A 19,451-nucleotide genomic window follows, 5' to 3' on the forward strand; every position below is an offset into this window, starting at 1 on the left:
GTGGGAGACTGAAGTCAGATGCACGAGGTGCTAAAGCCCAAAGTGAACATTCTGCCTTCAGACTGAATCCAATAACTGCTGCAACACACTAAGAAATGAAACACAGGGGTTTTAAATGTAATTAATACAATCATTTTCAATATACTTGCAACTGTTAATTTTAAGTAACAATGTTTCATTTGATTTCATTAATTTCAACTACCATATTGTTTTGCACTTAATTGACAATGTTATGTGGAAAAAGTTACCTTAACTTTATCAATTAAATTCAACATTTCTTAGAGTGCAGTTTGTGTAAAAATTTATGCAATTAGGGCTGCAGATATTGAATATTTTTGGAATCGAGTACTCGGCTAAAAGTACTTTGTGATTTTAAACGGTATCAGTAGTGGCAGGGCTCTCCCTACGCAATGGCACAATGTTGCTGTGCCATTGTGTAGATTTTAAGTTTAGGGTGTTCCCTCTGTTTCCCCGGGTAATTTTTTATTTTTTTGCATTAAGAGTTCTGGAGCTTTGCCAAACTATAAACCCAGGCAGTCTTCAGTCTGCAGACAGGACACTCCCCCCCCCCCCCCCCCATTGCACATTTCATTTGTACTTTTTATTACTGATTTATTCAGGGTATATTTATACATGTAGTACAGAGAGTGAGTCAGAGTTTCCACAACAGCTGCTTTGATAAATTAACTGTACAGCCTGTTGATAAAAACTTACCAAATCTGAAAAGGAATTTTTTTTTTGAATAGTTAAACATTCATTTAAAGTGTGTGAAATGCATAGCAAGTCTGTTTCAGATCATCAGCACGGCCCTCTCTCTTAAAAGGCTTTATTTTACTCAGCGTGTAGCATCGCCTGCTACATCGATTAGCGCTTACATTAGTTATGAGCATGCTTTAATAGTCTTCTGTTTTTGTGGGAGCGTTACAGCGCCATCTCCAGGCCTGGTGTATAAACTACAGCTTTAAACAAAACCTCGAGGCAAATTCTTTGCCTCGAACATTTTTTGTAATCGAATTACTTGATTAATCGTTGCAGCCTTAAATGCAATCGTGGTGAAGTTCTGTGCAATTTCCTACCACCATTTACACTGTGCAGTTTCACCCACCACTGTACTTGTTGCAAGTTAATAACTCGCTGTGTAGTTTCTGCTCCTATAGTGTCCAGTGATTTACCAAGTTAAATGTGCAAATATTTTTGGAAATGGCATTAAACCCTTCAGTGGAGACTGATTAAGTCAGACCTGCTATTGCTGTCAAAATATACACCATCCTGACTCAAGCATCATGCCATGGACAATCAACTGCAAGAAGCCAATTTGGCAAACTCAGCACACTGGGGAAAAAAAAAAAAAAAAGAATAGTTGAACCAACTTAAAGCATTACAGTTGGTAAAACCTGAATTAATTCAGTTGTTTGAACTCAAGTTAGCAAGTTAGGTCAACTAACAATTCATTCAGGTTTAATATACTGTAATGCTTTTAAGTTGGTTATTTTTCAGTGTATGAACATAGTATAAACACTCATTTTAGGGACAGTGATTATGTCCTTTGACTAACATTTTAAACTTAAGTTTAGTTAGAATTTAATTTAATATTTTATGGTTAAGTCAGTGAAGTACATGTCACTGATACAAGTGACTAAGTATCAGAACTTCTACCCACACTGACTAAACCTACATGTGATTTCCAGACAATTTACTGCTCTTTAGATTTAAAAATCAACATAACGTTACACATTAAAAAGTTTTCCTTTAAAAAAAAAAAAAAAAAAAACTCAGAGGATGTCAGGGTCAATTACATTTTCACTCTGCTGAACTTTAAGGCCTTCGGGACTTCACAGGGTCGATCCCAGCCTTCTTGTTCTGCCTGACCAGCTGTTCCACCTCCTTCATGAAGCGCAGGCAGAGTTCGTCATGCCAAGGCAGTGCCACACACTGTACGGCCACGGGTAAGCCTTCGCCTCCGCTCACAGCCTGCACAGAAAGTCGCCCTCCGTCAACGCTGCCACCATTAGGCAACGTACCCACAACAATGCTCATCTCCGAGCTTGATCACACTGATTTTATCAAGTCTTAAGTCACTATGAAAAAAAATAAATTGACAATCAGCATTAGCAGGTTTCAAGAGGTAATTTCTGCAGAGACCGACTGTACAATTGTTAGGAAAAAATAAATAAATAAATAAAAATCAGTAGTTCAGCTCTCCCCAAGCATTCCTTTATGCAACCTGTGTGCACAGAGAACATTTAGACCCCTAGAAATGACAAAGTTAAACAAAAGTCCACATATGTTACATTCAATAAACGGACTCATTGGATGAACTCAATTCAATTATGAACAGGATTTCCATTTAATAAATATATGTAATCCCGACTAAGAGCACATCCAGGCAAGATAATTCATAACTGAATTCATCCAATGAGTTTTTTTAAGTATAGTTTCATAGTTGCCGTATAACTGGTACAGTAGTTTGAATCATTGCAGGTAACTTTCAATACAGCTGGTGTTCCTCTTACATTCTGACAGCTTTAGTGTCCTCTCACCTGTTTGAAGTTCTTGTCCATCTTGTCCTGGTAGTATCCCTTGTAGTTCTTTAGTTCCTCCTCATCCTGTGAGGTCACAGTGGAAACAGGAACAACTCCGGCTGGAAAGTTGAGCAGATTGTAGACCGCTGCGTGGGAGACTGCAACTGAAAGCATGAAGGGAAATAAAGTCACCGACTCAGCTTTCAAGCTTCTTTGAGACATTTTATTATTCCTGCACTCAAATGATTTTATCAGAGAGTGTACTGGAATAGTCAAGTCTTATTTTGGAGTAATAAAGCAGCACATATGGACCTAAAATTAAAAAGCACCAGATTGAACCATCATGTTTGTAGATGACAGAGGTGGCAGCTTTTAGCTGAGATTTAACCAAGTTCACATTTTATCAAAAAATAAATAAAGTTGCTCACAGGAGGCACGACCACAATTAACGGCGTTGTAGGCGGGGCCAAACACTGGACACAGCAGCACATCCATGCTGCATCTTCTCCACTCCTGTATGGTCTCGTAAATGTATTCCTGAATTAAATGAGTTTGAAGATAGAAATTATTCCAGAGGAAAACTTGCTGCTGCCTCCTTAATTTGTGCATTTACCTTCACCTCCTCATCATGCTTCCACAGGTCAGAAACGGACCTAGAAGTTTGAAGATATTTAATTTAAGACATCTTGAGGCTAGACTAGGTTTGAGACACTTCCTCACCTAAATCCAGAGCTGACACTGAGGGACTGAGCCACACGAGGACACTGGAAACAGGATGTGGAAGAGAGTGAGCGTGGTTCTGGAATGATTTGTGTTTAAGCACAAGTCTCTCAGGATGATTGGACTCACCCAGGGTTTGATCAGGATGGAGAGGATCCTCTTCATCAGATTAGGAATGCACAATAAGAAAGCTTGTTGAGCAATACATGGGTCCACATAGTCTCCCTTCCTAAAGAAGAAAGTGTTCAGTCCATGAAAGTAGTAACTAATCATGCAGCAGATAAACAATCCTTCACATGACAGTACAAGCATCCGATTTGGCATGAAGGTTCTTCATAAATCAGTTTTTTAGAAAAAAGTGCTGGCCACATGAAAATCCAATATGACGGCTAGGTAGAGGTCAATGAAGAATGACACAGGGTCAAAATTTTAAAATGCTCCAATCATATTGAAAGCTACACCAAATCATGTGTCTGATCACAAAGATTCCAAAAAGGTATAGTTTGGACTATATGACTGAATTTTCTGGAGTTATGGGGTAAAAACAGCAAGACTGGTAAGAAAGGTCAGTTTCAGTTTGCACAGGAGTCAAAAGTTAAATAACATTCAATCATAGATAGTCCAAACTATACCTTTTTGGAATATTTATGATCAGACAAATAATGTGTTATACTTTTCAATATGATTGGAGCATTTTTAAATTTTGACCCCTGTGTAATTCTTCATTGACCCTTACCTGGCCACCATATTGGATTTTCAAGTGGCCAGCACTTTTTTCCTCAAACACTGATTTATGAAGAACATTCATGCCAAATCTGATGCTTGTAACACCAAGTGAACAATTCTGGCCAAAAGTCATACTTATCTGCTCCACTATAAGGATATTACAGGTGTCTATGGGATCTCAGGTCATGCTAGGAGCTGTATTTGCAGCCACTGTGGCAGGTCACTGATCCATCCTCACCTCCTGAAGATGACCATTTATCTGCCACAGTTGGGATTATGTGGACTATGTGATTTGGGGGAGTGCACCTCTTTTTGGGGAAGATGATTAAAAACAGCGTTTTGTTTTTTTTTCTCAGTAGTTTTTTAAAAGCCAGTTCTTGTGAAGGACATTGAAATGCTTGTGATGTTGCAGCAGAAGAATGTTGTACTTCAGTAAATTGTGCTGATGCGTGGTTGAATAGAAGCCAGTGATTCTTGTGAATGTCAACATGCCCCACTTCCTTTGGTTGAAGTGTTACTCAAACGACTCAAATGTCAACATGTCCACTTGCACCGAGAAAATCATCTTGAGAACCAGCCTCTGTACTTTGCCCTAGAATAGTGCTGAAAGACTACTTAAACATTTGTGAGGTACTAAGACTGAACTGGTTAATTATTCTCAGACCAACTCACAGGACTTCCTTCAGGATGGTTCCTCCGTCTGCTAAGGATCCTCTCATGATCAGCTCCTGCAGACTGGTACCAACCCTCACTGGCTTGAAGGGAACCAACTACATGTGTTAGAGAAAAGACCTGCAACATTCCAGCTTGTGTACATCTGGTGTTTGTACAAACTGAAGACTTACAGTGTGTCCTGCTCTCTCGAGGAGACCTTTGACCTCTCTCAGGGCTCGAGCCATGCTTGGAGAAGGTTCGACCCAGCCGTCAGCCTCAAAGTAACCGATCCTCAGAGTGCCAGTGCTCTGGTACATCTGAAGGAAACAAATGGATGTTTGTGTATGATGAGAAATCAGTGCAGCCACAAGAACTTTAATCTGATTTCTTTTACAGCCAATAGATTAGAACAGGTTAGTTTTAGCATCTTAACATGTCCAGTCAAATCCCAGAATATAGCTTCCACATTTACACTAAAAAAAAAAAAAAAATTCAGGATCTTAGAGTTAAGCACAGGATGTTTGGCCATTAAATTTATCATCAGGATCCACAGTAAGAGTTTAATGTTTCCACATTTTATGTTACAGCCTTATTCCAAAGTTGAATAAATTATTTTTCAAAATTCTACACACAATACCCCATAATGTGAAAAATTGAGATTTTTCTCAAATGTTAATTTAAAAAAAAAAAACAAGTATTCACATCCTTTGCTATTAAGCTTAAAATTGAGTTCAGGTGTATCCCATTTCCACTGCTCATCCTTGAGATGTTTCTATAGCTAATTGGAGTCCACCTGATTCAGTTGATTGGACATGATTTGGAAAGACACACCTGTCTACATATCTGGTTGTTAAGCTCTGACGTACCGCATCATGTGATAAATCTGTTTCTGGGTCCAAAGACCTGCAAGTTTACAATTAAAGTTATGTCTGTACGATCCTTTTAAGGATCTATAGTTTAAGTTTAGTTTGTGTTTACAGTGTGCGCAAACCTCCATCACTCCCCTTCACTGCCTCCACCGCCGTTAATTGCATTTGTCTGTTTCTATGATACATACACTTAAAATTTTCTTTTACTGAATACATTTTATTATGCACAGGTAAAATATACATGTCTGTTTAATAAAAAAAAGTTATTACATCAAACAGGACGTTAAAGTGCAAACTTCACTTTCCCCCCCGAACGACATGAACAGGAAGCGATCGCAGCAACTCATTGAAAATAACGGAGAAACGACCTGAGCTTCTGGCATTTTTACATAAAACAGACAACGTCTAAAAACCCAGTTAATATATCCAGGAGAGTTTTAGGCACAATATACAAAGAGTTTTATGTTGCGATTTTAATGCTGTTGTCCGTGTGCAACGGTTTAAGTGCAGCCTGATCAGAGCGTCTCAGTGCAGTTCTTGATGTTAATGACAGCGCGCCTTTTTTGTTTGGACCCAGAAGTTGAAAATCACATGATGCGTTACATCACAATTAACAAGCAGATAAGGTTCCACAGTTGACAGTGTTAGGGCGGGCACCAAGCATCCAAAGTGGCTGGACCCGCAAAGCAGATTCCCAGACTAGGCTTAGGTGTGAGAGAAATCATGGTCTTTATTGCAGGCTCTGGTACGGTACACAGATGGTCAGTTAGCAGAGCAGAGGTACAAATGGGGTCAGGCAAAAATGCAGTCATGGATGCGTAGGGTTCAGAGGCACAAGTAATCACAGACAAAGATGAGGCGTGGTCAAGGAGAACAGAGCAAGATATGGAACACAGCTAGGCAAAAACAGGACTGAAGACAAGAAGCTGGAATGTGTACAAATGATGACAAACTGGCAGAGGTGTAGTGGCTGGGAAGAGTATAAATAGGCAGGCATTAACTAGGTGCACGTGAGGTGAATGATCTAGAAAGGGGCCGTGGCTGGAGGACAAAGGTTGTGCACTGTGCAAGATATTGACGTGAAGACAACAGAACGTGGACTGATGAAAAGAGACGTGAACAGGTGTCAAGAGCATGAGTAGATGTAAAAGCAGAAAGATACACAGAGAGATGAGGACACAAGAGCTGGTGAAGTGACAACACAAATCATGAGAGGGACAAAGACACAATGACAGGTGCATGGAGTGAAATGGAAATGAGGAACTACTGAGAAAGCAAAAGCTGCAGACAGAATATAAAATGACTATGAACAGTAACTTGAACAGAGCATGAACATGAGAAGTGAATCAAGATAATAAGCACAAAAGAAAAACTACATAAGAACTGATCAGAGAATATTAGGAAAATTAACACTAAGACAAAACTAAGCTGGAACTGGCTTATGACAGAAGTATACACAATAATCAGATGGCAACAAACAAATAAAGACTAAATCATAAACCAAACAAAACCTGATTCCAAAAGCATAACATAAATGAGAGGACCTAAATAAACGAGTGATAAATTCATGATAAATAAAACCCAAAATAACAGAACAAAACTAGAACAGAACTATGGCCAAGTATAAAAAAAAAGCTGAGGCAGACAGTGGATAAAAGGAAGGAAACAAAATAAAACCAAAACCCCGATCAGGGCCGAGCATGACAGACAGTGCATGTCAGAGCAGAAACCAAGTGTGAAGTCAAAGAAAATCATCTGTAGACCTCCAAGACAGGACTGTCAAGGCACAAATCTGGAGAAGGATAAAGAACCCTTTCTGCTGCTTTGAAGGTCCAAATGACCACAGTGGCCTTCATCATTTGCAAATTGAAGGAGTCTGGATCAACCAGGACTCACCCGTCTAAAATGGGCGATCGGGGAAAGGGGCCTTAGTCAGGGAGGTGACCAAGAACCCGATCATTCTTCTAGAGTACCAGCATTCTTCTGGAATGAGGAGAACCGTCTCTGCAGCAATCACGCCTATATGGTAGAGTGGCCAGACAGAAGCCACTCCTTAATAAAAGGCATCTCTGCAGCAATCCACCAATCATGCCTGTATCGTGGAGTGGCCAGACGGAAACCACTCCTTAATAAGAGGCACATGGCAGCCCACCTGGAGTTTGCCAAAAGGCTCCTGAAGGACTTTCAGACCATGAGAAAATTCTCTGGTCTAATGAACCAAAGATTGAACTCTGATGTGAATGCCAGGTGTCATGTTTGGAGGAAACCAGGCACCATCCCTACAGCGAAGCATGGTAGTGGCAGCATCATGCTGTGATGGTGTTTTTCAGCAGCAGGAACTGGGAGACTAGTCAGGATTGATGAATGCAGACTGGGGCAAGGATTCATCTTTCATCAGGACCCAAAGCACACAGCCAAGATATCAAAGGAGTGGTTTCAGGACAACTCTGAACATCCTTGAGTGGCCCAGCCAGAGCCCTGTTACTTTTGTCAGTTTTACTATGTGCTGTAAGTAACCTTGAAGACCTTGTTTTGTACTTTGTGTGCACAAAGTTTCAATAATAATTCATTGTCTTACAGTTAAACTGGCTACTTTATCTTCAGGTGACCTGTAATTAGAAAGTCAGTTTTAGTAGAAAAACAAACCCATGGTCTCCTGAAAATAGACTCACATCATGCTACTAGCTAGCTTTGCATTTGGACCAGAGACACTTGTGATTTTCTGAAGGCAGATTTTTATTTTAATCTGCCAATCAAACTTTTGGGCCTGGATACTGCATCAGAACCATCTTGGTCAAAATTTTATTTTGCAAAATCAGCTCCATGCCAATAAGTCAACCCAGCTAGCTTGGAAGCCTTGTAACTGTGTTAGGCTAATAGGTTAAATATTTCTTAAGAAATTTGAACAATTGATTTTTTTTTTTTTTTAACTTAGACCATAGAGGTTTAATTTCACAGATTTCATAATACTTATTGCAGCATTTGCTGCTGCAGTGGAAGTTATTGGGGTGACAACAATTTTGCTACCAAGAGACTAATCAATACTTGAAGTTACCATATTTAGGGAGTACCACCATTTTGTTGGTGAAAGTACTACGGTAGAATTTAACTATTGCAGAACACTGAGTTGAGTTCTGTGGTGCCAGACATACCTGGAAGTTAAAAGGAAAAGGAGGAATAGTGGGGTCCAGGAAAAACATGCGGTCACAGAGTAGCGCCTGCATGCTCAGAGCCAGGCTGTCCACATCCTTTGCTATGGGTCCAATAGATGGCTGACCTAAGGTTAAAATGAACAACAAAAAAAAAATTATAAAAGTATAATAGCTCATGTATGCTACCAAGCAACCTCGACAATTGAAGTTCTCCTTACGTGGCTTTGTTCCTGGTACTGTTGCACGTACCCCAAGTGAGCTATGACAAGCAAAGAAGACAGCATTTTAGTGTAAAACCTCAAACCATAAAGCTAATTTAGAATACAGACCTGAGTCGGCCTCCTGTGGGTTTGAAGCCACAAATCCCACAGAAAGAGCAAGGAACACGGATGCTGCCGCCAATGTCTGAGCCAAAACCAAGCTGAGAGCCTCCTGCTGCTACAAGAGCCACCTCCCCACCAGATGACCCTCCTGGGGTCTTCTTATGGTTGTGGGGGTTCAGAGTCTGACCATAGATGGGGTTGCTGCAGCCTGCACTGAAATTCAAAAGTTACATTAGATTGCAGTTGTGCCATCTTTAACCCTGTGCAATGGAATAATTTCCTACAGGAATGCAATCCCAATTCTGCCTCAACATGTTATCCCGTTGATACTTCCATCGCCTGTCACAACCTTAAGATTACTGTGAAATTCTTAAGTGATTGCCTTTGATGGATTGGTTAAGGTAAATCTTGAGGCTCCAGTGAGAGACGCGTTGAAGGTTCAGTGACTTCACCATGGTTAGACTGCTAAACTAACAGGTCCAGGGGCATCCCATTTACACAGTGAAGAGACAACTTATTGCATCTTTGGTCTTACAGTTACTGAAGATAGAGTTTGACACATGTCCTGACGTGCATTGGGCCACCTCTTACTGCAAGATACTGTAAGCTGATTCGAGAGTTGCTACAACAACTCTTGGACTGGGGTCTAGTCCATCACTGGTTACTTTCATGACCAAGGCTGGTAACCATTTAAGGCAGGGTAGACTGCAACAATGCAGATTGAGTGTCTTGCCCAAGGGCAGACTAGTATCAAATCATGTCCAAGTTGATAGTCCATCACAGAGCCACCTGCTCTATTGTCAGAGAGATTTATGATTCATGTTACAGCTGTGCAGGCAGTTTTGTAATCTCAAGCATGAATGACAGTTCTGATTAGATAGAACTTTAGTGATCCCTTGGGAAGACTCCCTCAGGCAAACTGAGGTTCCAGCAGCATTGGATAGCAGCACACAGAGTATCAAAAGTGAGTGTAAAAAAAAAAAAAAAAAAAAAAAAAAAAAAAGAAAGTTTGCAAATATAAATACAAAGCACACTGATACTGATACTACTGTTCCTCTCATTCCCGACCTCCGTCTTCCCGTTACTCCTTCCGAGTGAGGAGTTGTATAGTCTGATGGCCTGAGGGACAAAGGAAGTTTTCAGCCTGTTGGTCCTGCACTTGGGAAGGAGTAGTTTGGGGCATAATCTGTGATCATGATTCTTTAGCTCCTCCACTTCAAGTAACTTGCTTCTAACTTTGAAGCAGTCCACCTGCTTCTATCAGCAAATCATTGCTTTTAACTTAGGTGTGTAGTTGGACATAACACTGTCGTTGCAGTTGACTGTCCCATCCAAGGAGAATAGACTTATCTGCTTGACGCTATGGAATTTGGAGATGAGCACTGCACCAACTGGGCACAAGAGCTACATAAGAAATTATAATGCTAGCTGCCACAGCAGCGATTTTTTTTTTCCCCAGTGGTAATCCAGATGTAGGTACAACCTTTTTGCAGAATTTAATACAGCTAGCCATGCCTTCTCATTCTCTATGAAAATGCTGACCACTTCACCTTGGTACAAGAACATCCAATGATGTGTCAAGTCTCAGAAGTGATTTACCTGAAAAGGGTCTGGGGCACATTGGTTTTCACAAAGGGAATAGCTCCTTGGCTCTTCAGCACCTCCACAAGGACACTGTCCTTCTGGGCAGGCTGGTCCAACCTCATGCTCAGTCCACATGTCGAGTCATGATTCTTGTGGGTTTAAAAAAAAAAAAAAAAAAACATCTAATAAAACCTTGATTATGTGAAGGATGAGTGCAAACCAGACTGCATTTCCAAGAGACTTATTCCACTGTTAAGGTTGCAGCGTACCTCATTGAGAAGATCAAGTACAGGGGATCTTGTTTTGACAGAGAAGTGGTTCCAACAAGGTTAGTTGTATTATGCATAGACTGACCATGTGTTCAGTGGACTCAATAAGTTGGGTACATTGTTTATTGTTGAAACATGATGATTGTGTCATGATACTATAATGTAGGACATCATTAACTTTGTTATTTCAGCTTTTTTGCTCTGGGTTGCCAGAGCACAGCCAACATTGGCCTGCATATTGATTTAGCACAGGTTTTACAGTGGCTGTCCTTCATAATACAACTCCAAGGAGAACAGGTGGTCTTGAACGAGAAACCTTCTGACTTCAAAGTAAACAACATCTGCTTGACCACCACAAAGTCAGTACATTGACTGGTTGCATTCTTGAGGAAGATTTTCACTTCATGTCACAGGCTCTGACGTGCTACTGAAGTTGCCTCCTATGGAGAGCATTCATAAATGGCCAGAGGACCTAACCTGGTTTGTTAGTTTCAGAAGACTCCTGCCATAATTCCACAATTAGTTGTTCGATTAACCCATTTTGACAAATCCTTTGGAACTGATCTTCATAGCTCTTATTATTGCAGCCAAATGATGCAACGCCTGAATTTTTTAGAACAATACCTTGTATCCAATGTTTTCTTTGATGCTCACAGGAACACCGTACAAAAGACCTTCCTTGTTGAGGTTCTCCAGCTGGTCAAAACTTTCAACCAATACTCCTGTGCAGCAGTTCAGCTTTCGGTTTACATCCAAGGCCTGTGCAGGAGTCAGCATGACAAGTTCAGGTTTACAGTTTGAACAGCATCAAACACTGCTCCTGTTAAGCGGCACCACAACAAATCATCCATCTCCATCTTCTGTTACAACCACCTGCAAGTCCTACTTCCGCTTTAGCCTTCATTTTAACCACTCTGCTAGCTCCATCCTCAGCATCCTTATCCTTATATGTCCTGGTCCCTCCTCTGTACAGGTCCAAGCCAGTCACCTCAGTCTCTAAGACATCGTCACTCAGAAATTGCATCTTGAGCCCATTTGCTGTGCTACTGCCTCCAAGTGGTAGAGCGCCCTCCACAGTTTTGTGAGGGAGGCATTCACTCCTGTAGATACCCTGTCACAAATCAATGCAACTTCTCCATGTAGACTGCACCTTCACCTTTTACTTTGGATGGTTGACCCCACTATTTAAACTGGGGTGTCTTTCCCTGTAATCATTGTGACTTTACTATGCCACTGTTTAGATGATATCACACTTTCTACTTTCGAGAGTGCATTGCCACCTCTCCAGGCTAGTTCAAACCAGCTGTCCACCCTCACTACTACAACCCCTGGCAAAAATTATGGAATCACCGGCCTCGGAGGATGTTCATTCAGTTGTTTAATTTTGTAGAAAAAAAAAGCAGATCACAGACATGACACAAAACTAAAGTCATTTCAAATGGCAACTTTCTGGCTTTAAGAAACACTATAAGAAATCAAGAAAAAAAATTGTGGCAGTCAGTAATGGTTACTTTTTTAGACCAAGCAGAGGGAAAAAAAATATGGACTCACTCAATTCTGAGGAATAAATTGTGGAATCACCCTGTAAATTTTCATCCCCAAAACTAACACCTGCATCAAATCAGATCTGCTCGTTAGTCTGCATCTAAAAAGGAGTGATCACATCTTGGAGAGCTGTTGCACCAAGTGGACTGACATGAATCATGGCTCCAACACGAGAGATGTCAATTGAAACAAAGGAGAGGATTATCAAACTCTTAAGAGGGTAAATCATCACGCAATGTTGCAAAATATGTTGGTTGTTCACAGTCAGCTGTGTCTAAACTCTGGACCAAATACAAACAACATGGGAAGGTTGTTAAAGGCAATCATACTGGTAGACCAAGGAAGACATCAAAGCGTCAAGACAGAAAACTTAAAGCAATACGTCTCAAAAATCAAAAATGTACAACAAAACAAATGAGGAACGAATGGGAGGAAACTGGAGTCAACGTCTGTGACCGAACTGTAAGAAACCGCCTAAAGGAAATGGGATTTACATACAGAAGAGCTAAACGAAAGCCATCATTAACACCTAAACAGAAAAAAAACAAGGTTACAATGGGCTAAGGAAAAGCAATCGTGGACTGTGGATGAAAGTCATATTCAGTGATGAATCTCGAATCTGCCTTGGGCAAGGTGATGATGCTGGAACTTTTGTTTGGTGTCATTCCAATGAGATTTATTAAGATGACTGCCTGATGAGAACATGTAAATTTCCACAGTCATTGATGATATGGGGCTGCATGTCAGGTAAAGGCACTGGGGAGATGGCTGTCATTACATCATCAATAAATGCACAAGTTTACGTTAATATTTTGGACACTTTTCTTATCCCATCAATTGGAAGGATGTTTGGGGATGATGAAATCATTTTTCAAGATGATAATGCATCTTGCCATAGAGCAAAAACTGTGAAAACATTCCTTGCAAAAAGACACATAGGGTCAATGTCATGGCCTGCAAATAGTCCGGATCTTAATCCAATTGAAAATCTTTGGTGGAAGTTGAAGAAAATGGTCCACGACAAGGTTCCAACCTGCAAAGCTGATCTGGCAACAGCAATCAGAGAAAGTTGGAGCCAGATTGATGAAGAGTACTGTTTGTCACTCATTAAGTCCATGCCTCAGAGACTGCAAGCTGTTATAAAAGCCAGAGGTGGTGCAACAAAATACTAGTGATGTGTTGGAGCGTTCTTTTGTTTTTCATGATTCCATAATTTATTCCTCAGAATTGAGTGATTCCATATTTTTTTTCCCACTGCTTGGTCTAAAAAAGTAACCGTTACTGACTGCCACAATTTTTTTTTCCTGATTTCTTATAGTGTTTCTTAAAGCCAGAAAGTTGCCATTTGAAATGACTTTAGTTTTGTGTCATGTCTGTGATCTGCTTTTTTTCTACAAAATTAAACAACTGAATGAACGTCCTCCGAGGCCGGTGATTCCATAATTTTTGCCAGGGGTTGTACAAACTCAGTAGTAAGGACTACTAACTTCACCCCTGACTGTAAGCAAAACCTTTGACACTGTTCCACATGCCTAGAAACATTTCATCTTAGTCAGAATTTCTATGAACAGAGTCACCATACTTGTCTCAGTTTAGAGAGACGTAATGACAGAAGTGGTCCTGCCAGTTAATCTTGTTGAAATTTAAAGCTTGATACATATCATGTACCATATGTAGACACTAAAGCAATGTCTCAAAGTTATTCAGCTGCTGCCACCACTACAGGTGAAAGTCATTGTAGTCCCTGCATCTTCCTCCTGCCTCATCATATCTGGCAAACTTTTGCCTTCATATCCATCTCCCTAATGGACCAAACTGTCAGTCTCACATTTTCTCCAAACTGTCCTACCTGCACCATCAGTGCCCGTTCCAAAAGAGGAAAATAATTACCTCCGTCAGGATCGCTGCTGCTAAAAGTCAGATTCAATCTTGGACTTTTCCTCGCTGTTCCAGATAATCACTCCTTCCTGCCCAAGAAGGGACCTGAAGTATTAAAACTCACCTTTTGTCATCTCTGCTCTTAACCACCCTCCTGTTCATATGTGCCACTCCTACGCTGAAGTTTGTCCCTGATAAGCTGCATTAGAGTCTCACGGTTTGAGATCTGATGCAGCATTTAGCTGAGTACACTGGAGGCCGCTTTGTGTAAATGATTGCTAGCAGAGAAATGAGACTGATGAGCAAAGACCCCAAGTGACTCAGGTGTGATGCAGAGACAGATTTAGAGTTGAAGCAGAAGACAGGTGCACCTGGAGGAGATCCCAACAGATACTGCATGCAAACACCCTACAGAGCCTTCTGATTTGACAAACTCAGAGCCGGCTTGAGAACCTCTGCCACAGTATAAACAATCCAGTATACAATCATTGCCTTGGCTGGTCACGGCCATGATGAGATGATTTGTTGTCAACCTGGAGTGGCTCAACATTTTTATTCAGCAAAGTTAGGAGTGACCCTGGACTTGTTACGGTGATCCTTCACAAATGCATTATTCCTTCACACAAACCTTTTCCATGTAGGAATAAAACACATCTTCAGGATGTAGTGACTCTTCCTTTAAGGACTTTACCAGCTCAGACAGCGAAAGAGACAAGAGAGACGAGTCAGTCTTTGGATTCTGGAAGAGTAAAGATACATGTCCATTTGAGTTAGTTCAACCATTAAGATTCTTTGACTCAATTTTTATTTGATAGACTGCTGTGCTGAAACATGGTGCAGATCAAATGACAAAGTCCTGCCAGGCTCTATGGTCAAGAAGTATTTGGATAACTACCTAATACCAGACAGATGTTTGTGTAGTTGGAAATAGGATGGCATCGTTTTCCTGAAGTTTGAACGGCAAATCTTTAAGTGTTCCATTGGGATTTTTTTTTTCCTCCACTCCTGTGACACTTCAGGACAGGGTGCATGTGGACCCAAATACAGGAGATGAGCAGTTCCTGCACAGTTAATGGAGACCATTACCATTACAGAGCTTGTTTAACGTTGCATTCAGAACGCTTTGCAGTTCAACTATTCCAACACCTCATTTTTGCGTGGAAACGTGAGGAAATTGAGTAACCTGAGGTACCAGAATTAACGTCACAGTTATGGTAGCCCCCTTTGAGACTGATGCAGCAATGCTACTAAAATAAGAGCAAAAGAATCAGATTCTACAGTGAAGTTCATGTTGCTGGTCCTCTGCCTTTGAAACAGATGCCTCAGACATTATGGAGCCATCATGTCACTGGACAGAGAAGTTTGTAATGCAAACATCCTTGCAGCACAATGAAGGGCCAAATCCTTTAGCTTCCTGGTGCTTACCATCTTACTATGAGAGATTTGGACCTGAAAATGCAACCTAAGGTGATGACTGGATGTCTCCCTGGTCTCTGGAGGATCCTTGGGTACTGCTGGTAGGACATCTCAGACAGTTACTTCTTCAGACTCAGTTGATGAGTCTTGACTTTATTGTGATGAACAGTCAGCTGCAGCATGTCTTTGTACATGAGCCAACAAGTGCTGGAGTGTTGAGGACCCCAACAGCTGAAGGTCAAGTACACACCTATATTTCATCTGGCTGCAGCATATAGGAGTTACTTTGAGACACTGATAGACTTGTTTGCCTGGTTGCCATCCAGAACTGAAAACAGTTCCATGTATGCTGTTTGGCATGATACTAGAGTATACGCCCAGAATTTACCAAATATGCCAACACTTATTTAACTGATAAAACCTGACAGTTTTCATGGTTTTACCCCGTTTCCTCACTTTGGCTGAAAACCAAATCCCCTTCTATCTTGGCATCCTGTGGGATTAAGATACAAGGTGCTGAAATGTTAACTTCTGACTTGTATCCATAGTAGAATTTGCTCCTTTGACATTGATAAATGGATTTGGGACAAAATGAGGTCAAGTAACAAACATCATTGGATGAATTGCAACAATGCAAGCCATTGAATGTTCTCACCAAATGGGAAACAATGTCAAGATTATGACATAATTTTGAAGAGGGGATTGCTCCTAGTCTTAGAAGTGACTAAATCAATCAGTGTTGAGTTGTGTTGCAAGATACCTCGCCTATATTTTTACAGGTTTACATTTTCCAAGGTAGTTATACACATATGCCTCTGTCAGGATCCTTTGAGATGAATCACTTTGTGCACCACAAAGTGCTGTTTAACCTGTGGTGGTGTTTGAATTCCAAGTCAGTACTGAACCAGTTTAAAACATAGAGATTTTAACATAAGGTTGAAAAATCCAAGTTGTTCTTTAAACAGACAAGAGCTGTATATCATTTGACTGTCAGAGCTTAAAACGTATCAGTGTAGCACTGCAGAGGCAGCATTTGGAATCTGTCCAAGCTTATTTTCTTTGGGAAGTTTGTGGTTGTGCTACAAAAAGTTCATAGACAGAAGAAGTGGTTCCTTGCTTACATTTTATCTGATTTATTTTAGAGTAATGTTCATTTTATCTAACAGGTGAAAGATGTGAAGATCAAACAGGATGAACTCTGATGTGCTATGTCAAAAGCATTGCCTTATCTTCCATAAGGATCATCTTAGAGAATATTTTTCTTAATCTACCAATTTAAAATTGAAGGTTTTTTTTTTTTTTAACCATTTCTGAGATTTTCCCACCACACTGGACCTGATGTTAAGCCCAAGGACACCCAACCCATTTAGTGCAAAGGTTCCTGTGTCAAGTAGTTTTTATGAAGTCCATGCACTGACATAATAGCAAATCAAATAGATAATCTTCTAGAACATCAAGTAAGGGTGTAACCCAACATAGTAAGTGGAACCCGATTGTTTACCAATCTGAGGAACTGGTTGAACTACTTGCGAGGACTAGGTTAACAGCGTTACTTACAGACTCCTTGTGGCGTTCAACAGCCTGTTCAGCATGACAAATGGCCTCATCCCTCCGACTTCTGGCCCTCAGGATTCGATTATTTGTTTCATGGTGGCGTTTGGACCTCTGGATGAGCGCTGCAGCTAAACAGCCAGCAGCTGTCAGTACCATGGCCCAGCTCCACAGTTGCACTCCCAGAAGGACTACCCTCATGTTCTCCATCATGTTGAAAAAGAAATCCTGGATATCCAAATATTTCATAATTTCTGCCTTTGAAACATTCCTCTATTCAACTAAGTATCCCCACTTTCAAAATAAGTGGGTGGTATCTTGCCTTCATGATGACTGAAATTAACAGATTTTAACAGTCAAGAGTTGAAGTTTTCATGCTACAGCATCAAACCAGTTTGTTTCTCAGTACAAAAGTGTACGTTTAAACATTCCTGCCTAATGATATTTTGAATAAGTGTCACTTAACCTTTTAACAATGAGAAATAATTTGGTTTATGCTTCTAGACTGTTAAACCAAACACTCCATTTTAATACAATAACTAAGTTCATGTAACGCAAACTTTGGAAAGTTATAGTCACTCATTTCCATTAAATTAACCCTAACTCAAAAATGAATTGTTGTCATAACTCGGTTCCTTTAAGCGCATTTAAAGTTTTGGGGCATTTAAGTGTTGGTGATGTATTTCCAGTGCATTACATTCACTCATTTTAATTGAGTTTGCGTAATGGAGGCCAGCAGGTGTCGCTGTGCATATGTAGTTAGTAAACCTCACTCCCAGCAGCTCAAAAGAATTCTCTGGTCACAAGGCCAGAGCCCTGGGTTTTAGCCTCCTGGTTAAAGAGTCCGATTTCCATGCCAGAGATCGTGAGTTTTGCGCCCCGAGGGGAGCACATGGGCGGAGTCAAAACAACAACGCAGAGTCAAGTAAACCAAAGAATGCATCAAAAGAATCTAATCCAAAATGTAATGCAATTTTTTTTTTTTTTTAGGCAGAAATTTGTCACTTTTATATTGAAAAACAAACTACATTTACATAAGTTTAATTAACTATAAATTGTTAAGTTATCAAAACTTTAACAATTAAATTTTTGAAAGTTATTTTATTTAAGTTGGCAAACTCAAGTGGCTTGACTTCAACTAACTCATTAAGTTTTACAGTGTATAAAGACATCTGGCAACATGCAAACAGGAAGCCGACTACAGAACACTTGTTATATAAAGTACTGATTCTGTGTAGTACCCTGCCCATGTAGGTTTTTTGGTACATATAAACAATAAAGAGGGTGTTAAAGTACAGTGGACAGAGACCTGGGTACATTTAATTATGGCAAACTGCGCAAACCTCTATAACCAACAAATTATCTCTTTTTACACTTTAATCATGAATAAATGCTGCTGCCGCCATATATTTTTAAAACTCATTGAGAACTTTAAGTCCAATTTGCACTATTACCTTTTACTCTCCATTTCAGATTAGACACAGTTTGTACCTTAAAAGATGACACACACAAAGTACTTTAAAGACAAAGGAGTTTCCTTATTTTTTTGTGAGATTAAAGTTCACAGTGTGTTCAATATTTTAACAATTAACATTTCTTTTTTGGAGACCAGTCTGAGTAACTTCATTAAACCAATAGGTTCAGTTATTTTAACCTAAACAAGAATGGACTCACCCGCACACAGACTCACTCTCCTGCTGAATAAAAATAAAAAAAAGAGTCCTTTATAATAAAAAAAAAATGTTGCAGGCCTGAGTCAATGTTTGTGAGCATTTAAGTCTAAAACTTAGTGACCCTCTCACTTATAAAGCAAAATGAACTAAAATAAAGCATGTGTGTGAGCAGATAACTGCAGCTGACTGGTTGATGGACATGATTTGCCACCACCTGTTGTGGGTGGAGCCTAAAACATACACATTGGACCAATTCAAATTCATGTTGTGTCTTTGAACTGATGGCTCATCTCACACTATTTGTCTTGTCAGCAGATTAAATAAAAATGTATAATTATGTCAGGAGGGTGAAAGAAATCTGAAGAATAAAAATGTGACGAATACATGGATTTTGAATCTGTTGAAGAAAACAGTTTTTTGTGGTTTCATACTGAAAATTTGTTGTGTCAAATGTCACAAAATAAACAGCTGCCTGGAAAAGATCACATAAATTATATTCCGTTTGGGAGTGACAGAATAGCTTATTTTCCTAATTTGAGTATTCTTATTTGCTTTTATCAAAGCAAACA

At 40.0% G+C, this 19,451-nt stretch overlaps 1 protein-coding gene across 1 annotated transcript; it reads right to left on the bottom strand.

Moving 5' to 3' along the window:
- Positions 1 to 1,815: 1,815 nt before the first annotated feature.
- Positions 1,816 to 17,451, bottom strand: LOC117530625 (fatty-acid amide hydrolase 1-like). The gene is made up of 15 exons (XM_034193509.1): positions 17,216 to 17,451; positions 14,871 to 14,981; positions 11,444 to 11,578; positions 10,566 to 10,699; positions 8,973 to 9,179; positions 8,862 to 8,902; positions 8,644 to 8,768; positions 4,814 to 4,939; positions 4,641 to 4,738; positions 3,372 to 3,471; positions 3,243 to 3,286; positions 3,136 to 3,175; positions 2,951 to 3,059; positions 2,541 to 2,686; positions 1,816 to 1,971 (listed from the first exon to the last, which is right to left on the bottom strand). Exons 1-15 carry the CDS (start codon positions 17,420 to 17,422, stop codon positions 1,816 to 1,818), a joined length of 1,779 nt encoding a protein of 592 aa, XP_034049400.1. The 5' UTR covers positions 17,423 to 17,451.
- Positions 17,452 to 19,451: the final 2,000 nt, after the last annotated feature.

This window comes from Thalassophryne amazonica, chromosome 18, assembly GCF_902500255.1.
Source record: "Thalassophryne amazonica chromosome 18, fThaAma1.1, whole genome shotgun sequence".
NCBI lineage: Eukaryota > Metazoa > Chordata > Actinopteri > Batrachoidiformes > Batrachoididae > Thalassophryne > Thalassophryne amazonica.